General features: G+C 44.7%; 2 protein-coding genes across 2 annotated transcripts in view; one reads left to right on the top strand and one right to left on the bottom strand.

Annotated features, from left to right (window-relative positions):
• Positions 1-13,352, bottom strand: part of GDF3 (growth differentiation factor 3) — a 128,639-nt gene extending 115,287 nt beyond the window's left edge. The window contains exons 1-2 of the mRNA XM_036909923.2: positions 13,115-13,352; positions 11,988-12,087 (exon numbers count right to left, since the gene is read on the bottom strand). The gene's annotated coding sequence lies outside the window, so the exon portion shown is untranslated. The remainder of the gene's footprint in view (positions 1-11,987; positions 12,088-13,114) is intronic.
• NANOGNB (NANOG neighbor homeobox) overlaps positions 8,716-13,912 on the top strand; it is a 52,843-nt gene continuing 47,646 nt past the window's right edge. The window contains exon 1 of the mRNA XM_057491280.1: positions 8,716-8,722. Coding sequence (XP_057347263.1) covers positions 8,716-8,722 — 7 coding nt within the window. The remainder of the gene's footprint in view (positions 8,723-13,912) is intronic.

Genomic DNA, 13,912 nt, shown 5'->3' with positions numbered 1-13,912 from the left:
GGCAGTGGCCACTCCTGGGAACTTGTTAAAAATGAAAATTCTTGGGTTCTGCCCATCACCTACTGAATCAGCCTCTACACTTCCCACATGATTCTGAGTGCTTCATAAAAATCTGAAAAGCACAAGGCGGCTCTCAACACTAGAATCATGTGAGGCGCTTTAAGAAATCCTGATGTCCAGGACAGAGCCCAGACCCATTAAATAACAGTTTCAGGGGGTGCAGCCCAGGGGTATTTTTTAAAGCTCTTTCCAGTGGCGACAAAAGGTAGCCAAATTTGAGAACCCCCGGAGTAGACAGCCTTTTCCTTTCCTGTATGGTTGACCGTGGGTGCAATCTCTTTAGAAAGAGGACTGCAGTCATGAGAACCCCAGGGAGAAGTACAGCCCTTACTGGAATGCTGACAGCTTATCCAGCCCACGTCTTGGCTAGAAAAGATCTTGTCCTGACTGCCAAAGAATATTTCTAAAGACTGGGCTAGGAGGTGGTAGTGTAGCATAATGGTTAGGAGGCAGACAGGTCTGGGTTCACGTCTTCCACTTACTATGTATGTGACCTTATTAACACAATTTTTAACCCGTAAAATAGTGGTCATAATATCACCTGTCACAAGCTATTTATCTTGAGTGGTCATCTGTTTTTTCCCCTCCAGATTAAAGCCCAGAATCACAGGCCATCTGCTTTCTTAAATAAAAAAAGTCTATGGACATTACATGTTCAAGATAGGCATTATCAGGGAAGTGTGTCTAACGCTATGCCACACTTAAATACATTTTTATTTACCTAAATTGTGCATCTGTGTGTTGATGAGGACATTTCTCTAACCATATTGAAAATACGCTTACTTAGTAAACATTTACTGATACTGTGGACTGATGTGTCCTTAGGGTTTTAAGGAAATACCTTACATCTTTTCCTCTAAACCAACCAAGTGTGCATGATCAGCTGAAGTGACGATAATAAGTCTGTAGGGGGAGTTTTTTCCTCCAGGGATGGCATTGATTTTGCTTTTACAATCCTAGTACCCACCTAAAGTTTATATATGGCAGTGGTGGTTGTGAAAAACATCTGTGTGTGTGTGTGTGTGTGTGTGTGTGTGTGTGTGTGTGCTCAGCCTCTATGTTATCTCCTTTCCTACTTGTAGACAGCTGAAAATTCCTGGTTAAAAGCAAATTTTTTTATTTTTTTGGTGAGTGGATGAAAAATAGCCTGTAGTCACAGGAGCCATAAGAGGTAGGAAACAGTAGCCTGCCTTGCAGGGTTCTCTCTGGGCACACCTTCCTGATAGACTCTAGCTCATCTATACTACTCACAATATATCCTACCTCTTGTGTGCCCATGAGGTGGAACTACACAGGAGTAAGAAGTTCTATCAGGTCAGATTCAACAGAGTTGGGCATGCGTTAGCCTTGATAGAGAAAAAATTCTGAGACATCCTAAAATTAGGTGCCATAAGGGCTGGAGAGTGAGGGAGACAAGGGGAAGGTCAATAGCCATAGCTAACCAGTCTCCAGGCTCCCGGATGAAGTGTTTTCAACAATTACCCAGAAGGCCGCCAGAACCTCTGCATTCCTCCTTCATGCAAACAGTGCCTGACCGTCATCACAACCAACCTTGAGTCTTTTCTGAGGACTCATCGCCTGTTCCCGGACTTCACACACATCGTATCAGCCCACCTTCCTTATCTATAGCTTCTGGGGATTTAACCAGCCTTTTTTCCTTGAGACCCTTTATAAATGTCCCATTTCTTGAGTCTGGTAGATGAGTGGTTTCTGTTAACTGGCTTTGCAGCTGAAGCAGCAGCAACTTTCTGTCCTTTTCTGCCAAGCAACTGTAACGGCTCAATAAAGCCTTTTATTTCAGAGATCTCATGGTCTCTAGAGATTTTGAGTTGTCAGCATCAAAGCCAAAGGCCCACACCAAGTACCTTTAATCAGTCCTGAAGAATCTCTGATATGGGTGGAAACTTGCATTCTCTCCCTAATAAGCTCATTTCTCGGCTGCCCCATCTGGGAGCGAGGATTCCCTCTATTACAACACACACTGGATGCCAAATGAAACTCCATTGTAGGGGCCGGCCTATGGCTGAGGCTGAGTCCCACTATGGCTGAACACTGCCCTTCCACTGTAGCTGACCAATGCCCTAAGATGGCGCCCGCTTCCTGGGCGCCACCCTTCCTGGTTTGGTGGCATTAGCATAAGGAAGTTGCTCCTATAGGCTTGCCCCATGCTTCCGCGCTCATGCTCAACTCATGCAGAAGGCATGCTACCAATCAGCTTAAAGGTCACGCATGATCTTGATCACCGTAGGCCAGCTTCCTAGGCATAAGCAGGAAAGAGAAGGTCTCTCTCTCTCCTCTCATTCTTCCTCTCACTCGCTCCCTCTGGCTGTTGCTTCTTCTCACTCACCTTCTCCCGACCTTCCGAGCAACAATAAAGAACTGAAGTGAACCAGGTCTGTGTACGTATCGCTGTCGTCACCGCCACAAGGAGCGAACGCGATATCTGGTGCCGAAACCTGGGACTTTTTCTCCAACCACCCAGAGGAAAAACTGGCGGACGCGGATGCCATAGAGCTTCTTACCCTGAAGCAGTAGCAGTGGACTCCATTCGGGAGGATCGTTCGGGAGAGCACCTCGAAAGAGGAGGGTGAGTGGATCAACAAGCAAAACAAAAGTAAGCAGCCGAGGTGGGGATTTCTATTCTGTCTGTTCGTCTTGTTCATCCTTGTGCTTATTATTGTGTTTGTTGTTGCTAAGTATGTTAGATGAAGTAAGGGCGCCAGTGAAAGTTTGCGGGATAGCGACGAAGCAAGGAAAGTTCGCGGTATAGCGACGAATGTAAATTAGTGATAAGAGTACCCCCTACCTATAGACATCAGGAGTATATCTTAATCTCTTCACTATTAACATGGGGTCTGAAGGGTCTAGACTGAGAGCAGAAGAGCCTTTGAGAGCATTCCTGAGGGCCAACGGAACATCATTAAAAACAAAAACCGCAAGGGCTTTCCTCCACACAGTAGAGAAGCATGCTCCGTGGTTCCTAGATGAAGGAAGAATCACTACCCCCGTGTGGGAAAAGTTAGGCGAGGATCTGAGCAACGCAGATCGCAGGGAGCCGCTCCCGGCTGGGACGCTCCCCATATGGGGGCTGGTTAGGAGCTGCCTAAGGGGGAATAAACTTAGTTATAGAAAGGCCATAAGGGAAGGAGAGGAGGTTCTTGAGGAAGTGAAAGAAGAAAGAGCCTCTGCGACAGCATCTGAAAGAGGATCTACACAGGGGGGGTCCTCTGATGAGGAAGAGGACCAAGAATTATCAGGAGGAGAGTTAGAGGCTAGGGCTGCTCAGAGAGGACATCGGCCCACATTGTACCCCTCACTGAGCCAACTGAGAATAAGCAGAGAGGAAGGAGAGACTAGTTCGGCCCCTCTCCCCAATAAGAGCAGTAAGGTAGAAGAGATTGTGCCAACCGCCCCAAATCATCCATTTTGCTCTCCAACCTATAGAGCAGAGCCACCCCATTACCAGAGTTACTCATGTTGTGGTGGCCAGGGGTGCCAAGAACAATTGGGCAAGAATAGATGGAGGGAATGGCTAACCATGGAGGGGAATGCAGCCTTCCCAGTAATAGAAGATCCAAACACCCAGCAAAGATACCATCAAGCCCTAGATTTTAAGCTTGTAAAAAGCCTAAAGGAAGCTGCCACCACCTATGGAGTGCAATCAGCGTTCACTGTGGCCATAGTGGAGTCATTAGCCACTCAGAATCTAACACCAGATGATTGGGCTAATGTAGCCAGAGCATGCCTTACTGGAGGTCAGTACCTGCTATTCAAAACTGCGTGGGCAGAGCTTTCACAAGACACTGCCCGGCGCAACGCTGCTGCAGGGAATAATCAGTAGAACCTAGAGATGCTGATGGGCACAGGACCTTACTTAGGACAGCATAATCAGATAAATTACCCGCCTGCAGTGTATATGCAAATAGCTACAGCAGCTGTCAAGGCCTAGAAAACACTCCAGGGCTCTGGTGATTTACAGGGTCAACTATCCAGAGTACTCCAAGGATCAAATGAGCCTTACGCAGATTTCTTGGTGAGACTGATGCAAACCGCAGGCCGTATATTTGGAGATGCTGACACAGCCATGCCCCTAGTAAAACAGTTGGCCTATGAGCAAGCAAATAAATGGTGTAAAGAAGCTATCAGGCCTTGGAAAAATAAAGATTTAAATGTGTACCTCAAAGTTTGCCGACACATCAATGATAGTGTAGTGCAAGGACAAGTGATAGCCACAGCCATAACTCAGGGACTGCAACAGGCGCGTAGCAGAGGTACCCCTCCCGGGGCATGCTTCCATTGCAAGCAGATGGGTCATTTAAAGCGAGATTGCCCGAAATTAGGCGGAGGAGGAGCCAGTGTGACCAACATCAAACCACAACCGAGATTATGTCCCAGATGTAGAAAAGGAAACCACTGGGCAAGAGAGTGCAGATCAGTAGTAGATGTGGAGGGACGCCCACTACCCCCACAGCAGGCAAAAAACGGGAGGCCGGGCCCCCCACCTCAGGGCCCTCAAATGTATGGGGTGATCCAACAAATTCCCAGGACACATTTTCATCTGACAGATCAAGGATCCAGCTTGGAGTTGAAGAACCAAGGAGAGCCACCGCAGGGAGCACAGGAGTGGACATCCGTGCCACCACCAGACTCGTATTGACACCCGAGATGGGGGTCCAGTTAGTAGAGTCAGATTTTAAAGGTCCATTACCTAAGGATACAGTGGGACTCCTATTGGGCCAGAGTTCCACAACCAAAGCAGGATTGATAGTACACCCAGGAGTTATTGACCCAGATTATGAGGGAGTAGTAAAGATTATGGTCTCCTCCCCAAGAGGTGTTACAGCCATCAATTCTGGAGACCGCATTGCTCAAATTCTTATGCTTCCTAGTAAGCATAGACAATATGGACATAAAAACATGAAAAGAAGTCAATCAGGATTTGGATCATCTGGGGCCCCTCTGACCTGTTTCACAATGGAGCTGGGAGACAGGCCTATGCTTGTCCTCCTAAAGATGAGAGATAGGAACTTCTTAGGACTGTTAGACACAGGGGCAGATCGCAGCATTATAAGGGAAGCTGAGTGGCCTAAAGATTGGCCTCTAAACCGAGCTGCTCAGACTCTAAGAGGGCTGGGCATAGCTCAAGCCCCATTATGTAGTGCTGCCACACTCCCCTGGAAAGATCCGGAAGGGCATGAGGGAGTAGTTCAACCTTATGTGCTGAGCATACCGGTGTCTCTCTGGGGAAGAGACATACTGACCCAGATGAATCTTAAACTAACAACAGAAACCTTCTATAGTAATCAGGCAAAGTCCATTATGAGGAAGCAGGGCCATACAGGGACCGGAGGCATAGGAAGAAACCTGACTGGCAGAGAGACACCCATCCCGCTCTCAGGAGTGGTACCCAGTAGGATTGGAGGCCCAGGACTGGGTTTTTCCTCGGGGCCATTGAGGACAGACAAGAACTAAAAATACAATGGCGATCAGAGGAGCCCGTGTGGGTTCCTCAGTGGCCCCTTACTAAAGAGAAAAGGGAAGCAGTCCACACATTAGTGCAAGAGCAAATTGCTGCAGGGCATCTTCAAAGTTCTACTTCCCCATAGAATACACCCATATTTGTCATAAGAAAGAAATCAGGAAAATGGAGATTGCTGCATGATCTAAGAGCTGTAAATAAACAGATGATTCTCATGGGATCAGTACAATTAGGTTTACCATTGCCTATAGCCCTGCCAAAAGATTGGAAGACCATTGTAATAGATATCAAAGATTGTTTCTTTTCCATCCCTCTTCATCCTGAGGATTGTAAAAGGTTCGCCTTCACGGTACCACCCATCAATCATGGTCACCCAGATGAGCGGTATGAATGGAAGGTGTTGCTACAAGGCATGGCGAATAGCCCTACTATGTGCCAATTGTTTGTACATAAGGCCCTGGCAGAAGTTAGAAAAAGGTTCCCTGAAGTGATTATCTATCATTATATGGATGATATTCTCTTATGTCATGAAAGGAACAGTGTAGTAGAAGAAGGCCTCTGCTTCTTGCAAGAACATTTTAAACAATTGGGCTTAGAACTAGCACCAGAAAAGGTACAGGTAACTTGTACCAAACAGTATTGAGGAATAAAACTGGAAGATACTATTGTTAGACCATTAAAAGTGATCATAAGAACAGATCATCTAAGCACCCTCAATGATTTTCAAAAACTCCTTGGAGATATAAATTGGGTAAGGCCATTCCTAAAGCTTACAGATGAAGAGCTCAGTCCATTATATGAGACACTGAAGGGCGATTCTGATTTATCATCTCCGCGCTCTCTCAGTAAGCAAGCCAAGGAAGCCTTGAGCCTAGTCCAATCCCGCTTGCAGCTTGCCCAGGTAGATAGAATAGACTATGGCAAATTGCTATTCCTTATAGTGATACCCAGTAATAATAGCCCAACAGGGGTACTTTGGCAGGAAGGGCCAATTCTCTGGGTATATCTGGCCCACTCTCCAGGAAAAACATTAAAATGGTATCCTCAGAGTATAGCTGATTTGATCATCAAGAGAATCAGGACAGCTATAAAAACATTTGGGATTCCCCCAAACATAATAATAACACCTTATACTGCTGAGCAGATTGAATGTCTTACTGCATGCTGTGATGCATAGGCTGTTGCTTACACCATCACCAATGCTTCCTTTGACAACCACTACCCAAAACATCCTTGGCTACAGTTCTGCCTCTCTAATCCCGTCATCTTTCCTAAAAACACAAGATGTAATCCCATACCCAAGGCTAAGGTGGTGTTCACTGATGGGTCAAAGAATGGCATCGGGACTGTGGTCACTGGTGACCAATCTTAGACATTCAGTTTTCCAACCACTTCAGCCCAACAAACAGAGCTGTTGGCTGTAGCACAAGCCTTTACACTTTTCTCACAAGAACCTTTTAACCTTTTAGCAGATAGTCAGTATGTAGTGAATGCTGTGTCCATCTTAGAGAATGTAAGTTATATTAGCCAGTCTTCCCCCGTTGCCAGTATTTTTAGAAAGCTACAACAACTGATCTGAGATCGATCAACACCTTTCTTTATTGGACATGTAAGAGCCCACACTTCCCTCCCAGGACCCATTGCTGAGGGAAACAGACGTGCCGATGCCCTGACCCGTGAGTCTAACATCTCAGTGATATTTGACCATGTAGAACAAGCCACACAATTTCACAAACAATTTCATGTGAATTCAAACACCCTTCGCTTAAAATATAATATTACTAGAGACCAAGCTAGAGCCATAGTAGTAAGTTGTAAATAGTGTGTTACACTCTTACCCACCATTTCAGAGGGAGTCAATCCAAAGGGACTACTACCCAATCACATTTGGCAAATAGATGTCACTCATATTCCAGAGTTTGGCAAGATGAAATATATTCATGTGTCTGTTGACATCTGCTCAGGCATCATTTTCGCCTCTTGCCATACAGGGGAAAAAACTAGAGATGTCATAACTCACTGCCTTCAGGCGTTTTCGGCCTGGGGAAAGCCCAAGCATGTAAAAACTGATAATGGACCAGCATATACATCCCAATCCTTTCTTAGATTTTTAAGGGTAATGGATATCACCCATACCACAGGTATTCCCTACAACCCTCAAGGGCAAGGCGTGGTAGAGCACACCAACCTGACCCTTAAAAATGCTCTCTATAAACAAAAAGGGGGAATAGGGGCAGACTTCAGATCCCCCAGAGACAAACTTAACATCATATTATTCATTTTAAATTTTTTGACATTGGACAAAGATGGCCACAGTGCAGCAGAGCGGCATAATTGCCATTCCAGGCCTAAAGACATGCCCGCAGTTATGTGGAAGGATGTATTGGAAGGATCATGGAAAGGCCCGGATCCAGTGTTAATCTGGAACCGAGGCTCTGTTTGTGTTTTCCCACAGGACCGAAACAATCCCATCTGGGTGCCTGAACGCCTGACACGGAGAGTGGCAAGACCAGAACCGGAAGTGCTAGATGCCGACCCCACTGATGCTGATCCTGCTACTGATCCTTCAGCAGGCGATAGCAGAACCCAGAGAACTATGGGGTCTGGTGAAGGCTTGGCCTCTACCACTCCTGGTGACTGAAACTGCACATACCTTTCCCGCCTTTTTCTCTACCAATAGTACACTTAATCTCCCATATCTGCCCTTTGACAGCTCTATGTGTTACTGGCATTCCTTTTCATAACCTCTCTAAAGCTGCCAATCTGTCCAGGGAATTAGGCAAGATGTTATCCACCAATTGGTCCAGTGAGTTTGACGTGCTCACCACTCAGCTACGGCTAGAAATATTGAATGTTAGTTCCCAAAAGGTAGAGGTGCTGTCTGTAGCTCAGTTTGCTGAAGCCGTGCTAAATGCCACCAAAGCCTGGTCAGGCATGGGTGTTATGGGTATATTACTCCTTGTAGGTCCTCTCCTACTTGGGAGAAAAGTCTGTTCCATGCAACGGCAACATCGGGAAGTGCGGATGGCTCTGGTGCAGGCCATGGCAGCTATAGAGGAAGGCATCTCCCCTAGGGTGTAGCTCAATATGTTGGACCAGTAGTCAAAGACGGGTAAGATCAGGAGGTACGCATACCAACCTAAGACAGGGCGCAGACCTTAGCTGTCTGTTGCCCTATGACGGGTAACGATGCTGCGCCTCCCTCACAACCTAAGACAGGCATGGTCCCCGAGCCTCATTGTGTTAAAAAACAAAAAAGGGGGAGATGTAGGGGCCGGCCTACGGCCAAGGCTGAGTCCCACTATGGCTGAACACTGCCCTTCCACTGTAGCTGACCAATGCCCTAAGATGGCGCCCGCTTCCTGGGTGCCACCCTTCCTGGTTTGGTGGCATTAGCATAAGGAAGTTGCTCCTATAGGCTTGCCCCATGCTTCCGCGCTCATGCTCAACTCATGCAGAAGGCATGCTACCAATCAGCTTAAAGGTCACGCATGATCTTGATCACCGTAGGCCAGCTTCCTAGGCATAAGCAGGAAAGAGAAGGTCTCTCTCTCTCCTCTCATTCTTCCTCTCACTCGCTCCCTCCGGCTGTTGCTTCTTCTCACTCACCTTCTCCCGACCTTCCGAGCAACAATAAAGAACTGAAGTGGACCAGGTCTGTGTACGTATCGCTGTCATCACCGCCACAAGGAGTGAACGCGATACTCCATTACTCAAAAATACCTGCCCCATTGACTGCTGTTTACCCAGAAGCCTCTTGAATTGTATCCTATTTGTGATCAAGAGTCTGTTGTTAGTTTGTTCACTGTTGTTTTCATATTTATCGTCCTGAAATCTGGATGGATATAGGTTCAGAGCCATCATGGAGATAGTTCCCACTGAAATGGAATGTAGTAACAGACGTGTTCCTGTGTGTGTGCGTGTCTGAGGCAAGGGTGATTTAACAATCAAGTTTCTTTGCTTGCTCACGGAGATGTGCAAAGGATGTGTCAGTGTTTATGTTTTCCTGTGCAAAAGGCCCTCCCAGATTGCAAAAACTATTTATCAGAAGTGGTAGCACTAGTATCTACTCATAAACCATGAGCCTTAAAATTAAAAAACAGAAAAACAACAAAAACAAAAAAGAAAAAAACAGTATTTTCTCATAACTTTTAAAGTATTACATTTTCACCTTGAAGAATTTAAATAATATAAAAAAGAAAAAAAAATCAGTTGCAATCCAATTACTCAGAAAGAACCAGCCTGAATATTTTTGTAGGGTTTCTTTCCACTCCTAATATCTATATACAACATGACATATACAATGTAAAGTTTCTACCACCACATGCTTAGAGCCCTCATGGAGGTGAACAGGAGACTGTCCCAGTTGCATCTGTAGGGCGAGAGCCCAGATCTGAAATATCCATTTGTGCTTGAGAAGGAAACAGAAAAGTGAAAAGCTTCCCCACAAGGTGATTCCTGGGGTCAAAAGGGCCATTACCTGGGGGTTTGTAAAAGAGCAGAGTATTTGGCATTCAGATGAGCACCTGCTGCTTTTCACCTAATAGAGAATTTTTCTCAAGAAACAAGTTGATGGGATTCCAGCCTTTTCCTGTTTTTCTTTTCTTAGATTATCCTCCATGGTGAAGTTCCCGTGTTCATTAAAAACCATTTTAGACACTTCTCTCAGAGCCCTCAGAAGACCCTGTAAGTTCTTGATTTCAGACGTCCATCCTCCAGAACTGAGACACAAATTTCTGTTGTTTAAGCCACCCCGTTAGTGACCCTTTGCTACAGCAGCCTCAGCAAACTAACACACAAACCAAATTTAACTTCATTGAAAAGAGGTGAAAAATATGTCTCAGGTCTTAAATATACTGTTTTCATCATACTTTGATAATAAATAATACCAAATATGACTCCTCTTTTAAAAATATTTTAAGTCTCTGATGTAAAAATACTGGGCATGACCCTCTGAAAGATGGAATTTGCATTTCATGTTTAGAAAGTGCCAGCATCTCAAACACCAGAACATTTTCTCAAGTACATGTGAAAATACATATTAGGGTTATTTGAGTTTCTTAAAACACCACATTGACCAGAACTGGAGTTGCTGACAGAATGCTTGGAAACATTGCCACAGAGGCCGTGAGAGTCTTTCACTCTGACTGCCTTATTGTTTAAACCTTGACTTTTCCTGAAAGCTGTTTTGTGGGAAATACCTAAAACAGCAGCTCTTTATGGTTCTTACAGACAGTCATGCTGTGACATAAGAGAATACTGAAGTAAAAACCTGGCACTTTTAATTGATTAAAATTCAAAGGAGGGCAGTCCTCAGATAATCCCGTTTATCTTCAGCTGCTATTGCTCTAGAAATGACCATTTTTGCTCTTTATTCTCTGAAGCAAACTTTGAGCCCTCCCTTGTGATGAGCTGGAGATCAGCTCTCCGCCAGTCATTGACTCATCTACCAGGACTTCCAAGCTCAGCCATGAGCCCATCTGTTTGTCAAACTCCAGATGGGTATGTGATGTGGGGAAGCAATGTGGCCCCTGGACACCAGCACTGACATCACCGGGGAGTTTTTCAGACATGCAGATTTTGAGCCTCCTCTCTGAACTATTGAATCACAAATTCTGGGACTGGAACTCAGAAGCCTCTGTTCAAGGCCTCCTAGGGATTATTACGCAGGCTAAAATTGAGAAACACTGGCCAGGTAGGGGTGGGGAGTGGGCAGGGGTTAGCGGTGGAGGGTGGGAGAGTACCTCGCCAAAGGGATTTTGCTGGTCCCATTTCAGTAATTCTACACCTGTTGCTCTCCAACAGCATAGTTATAAGGAACATTTGCAAGAAAGAAAATGTAGTAGAACCTCGGTGTTTACCCTCTATTAGGTTGTTGTTAAGCAGCTTTGTCCTCTGAGTAAATGCGCTCCTTAGAGCGCTCAGGTTTGTTCATCTGCGTTTTGGCTGGAAAGGTTTAGACTCACGTCTTTTTATCACTTACATGCAGTGCTGTTCTTTTTCACTCTGGAAATGCAAAACCTTCTGTTGATGGTTATTCCCAAACACCTAGAAACATCAGACCAGAAATGCCACCCATGATGATTGGCAGATCCCCCAGGGATGATCTCTCCAGTTTCCGGGATAACTTCCCTCTTACATTTATGATTAGGAGGCAGACAGCTTGTCTTCCTCTCCAGGCTTTGCCATGTAACTAATCTGTGACTTAAGACAAGTTACTGGCCCACTGTAAACATCAGGTCCTTCTTGATAAAGTAAAAACTGTTCATCGCTTTTATCCCAGAAATTTGTTTTTAAGCATTAAATAAAAATTATTTAATATCTAGTTCCACAATATATTCTCCTGCTAATCCAAATTTAGAAAGAGAGAAAAAGATTCTCACCATTCTCTTTCCATCAGACCCTGCAGACAGAAATTTTAGGAGGCCAACATGGTAAGAAACATTACCTTCTGCCAGCCGTCGGCAGATGTCCCAGCACCTCTCAGCTGCAGCAGCCTCGGAGTGAGCAATGTCCAGTGAATTAAAGTATCCTTACAGCTACGCCAGCTGTTGGGGAAGAAGAAATTTCCTTACACCTCAAGGTTCTTCTAGCTGGTCTAAAAATCAAATTGACATGAGACAGATTAACAGGAGAAAAACAAAAGTTTAATTACAAATGGAAAGGGAAGCCACAGACTTGGGTTCCAAAGACAGTCGGGGAGAATGAGGTCTATATGTCATCCCGAACCAAGGAGAAGAGGGTAGGGGTCTGAGGCTTCAAAGGAAAAGGGAAGCAATTCGCAGGAATATGTTAGATAACCAAATATTTGTTGAGTCGCACAGTAACAATGAAGGGGCACAAAGAGGAATTTGAACAAATCCGACCACATCCCTCCCAGTCTACCACAACTAGTTTACATTCCAATACAGCTCCCTAAGGGGACAGCGCTCCTCCTGAAGCATGTCCTCTATCTAAATTCTTTTCATGCAGTTGGGCTATGGGTGGTCAAAGTTTCTTTCTGAGTCTTTTTGGCCTTGATTTTTCTCAACTCTGAAATGATCTGCGTGTCACAATGTCACATCTCAGGGCAACCTGCCCTGGGTCCCTACATTTCCTAATTTTAGTACATGTTATTAAATAGTAAACATTCAATAAACAGTTAATATTGTTACTGTTTATTCATTAATCCTTATATCACCCAGGGAGACCCCTGGTCCTCTTTCCGTAAGCAGATATCCTCTTTCTTCACTCGTTGAGAAAAAACAAAGCCGTTATGTGCGATTTTCCTCCATTCCTTTCCCTTCTCATAGTTATCCTGCATGCCACCTGATGGGACCTAAGGCCAAGGGATTCCTCTTTTTCTCCTTCTGGTCAAGACTAACCACTTGCCTTAGCCCTTAATTCTTTCTCCTCTGCCTGCTCCAGAGACTTTTTCTTCCTTTCCCTCCTTCCTGTTCCTTCCTTCCCTTTAAACTGCCCCCACTATGTTTCATGAAATCTTCACCCATCTCTCTCCTCTTTCCATTCAAACTTTGGCAAGGGTTATATATATTTCTTTGCCCATTTTCCCCCAGTGCCACAGAAAATGCTTACAGTAAGATTGCTGGTGATTATCTTTCTACAGTCAGACTGATTTTCTGCTTTAATGCTATTGTTCCAAAATATATGCATCTTCTGAGCACTGGTCTTGTCATTTTAATCAATGTGTTGAATGCTCCTCATCCAAATTAACCATTTCAGTACTGTGCTGATGACTCCCAAGTTGACTGTCTAGCTCCAACTTCTCCTGAGATTTTAAAATTCATATCTCCAACTTCCAGTGATATATCTTCATTTGTATCTGCAAACAAATAATATTTGAAACTAATTTATATGCCCAACTACTTCTCCTCCAAAATCTGTGTTAGCAGAAGCACCATGCATGAAGCTAGAAACCAGAGAATTCCATCAAACCAGCTCCACCGAAGTAGGATGACATGCAAGAAATTAATAGATGTGCTCCTTTCTCTGTGATCCCTTCAACACCAGTTCATTGACTTGGACTCTGGCATGGCAAAATCAGAGAATAAAAATGCCCAAATGCCTGGCTTCTAAGTCCACATGTACAGTCTTGTTTAAGATACAAAAGATTTTAAAGAAGATGCAATTAAGCAGAACTAGCTTTGCTCTGCTCTTCTCCGCTGCATAGAGATGAAAGACCCTTTCACATGCGAAGAAGGAATTTGGAGTCTAAGTCACAGAGTGTAGGAAAGAAAAAGCTCTCCTTAACTTTCTTAGGGTCCCTGGAGGGTCTGAAGATTACACTGACAAAGACAGATTAATAGGAGAAGGCATACAAATGTATTTAATGTAAGTTTTATGTGGCACAGGAGACTTCATAAGGAAATGAAG

The sequence above is a fragment of the Manis pentadactyla genome, chromosome 14, assembly GCF_030020395.1.
Source record: "Manis pentadactyla isolate mManPen7 chromosome 14, mManPen7.hap1, whole genome shotgun sequence".
In the NCBI taxonomy this organism is placed as follows: domain Eukaryota; kingdom Metazoa; phylum Chordata; class Mammalia; order Pholidota; family Manidae; genus Manis; species Manis pentadactyla.
Note: the sequence above shows the minus strand (reverse complement) of the source record. Positions and strands in the feature narration are given on the sequence as shown.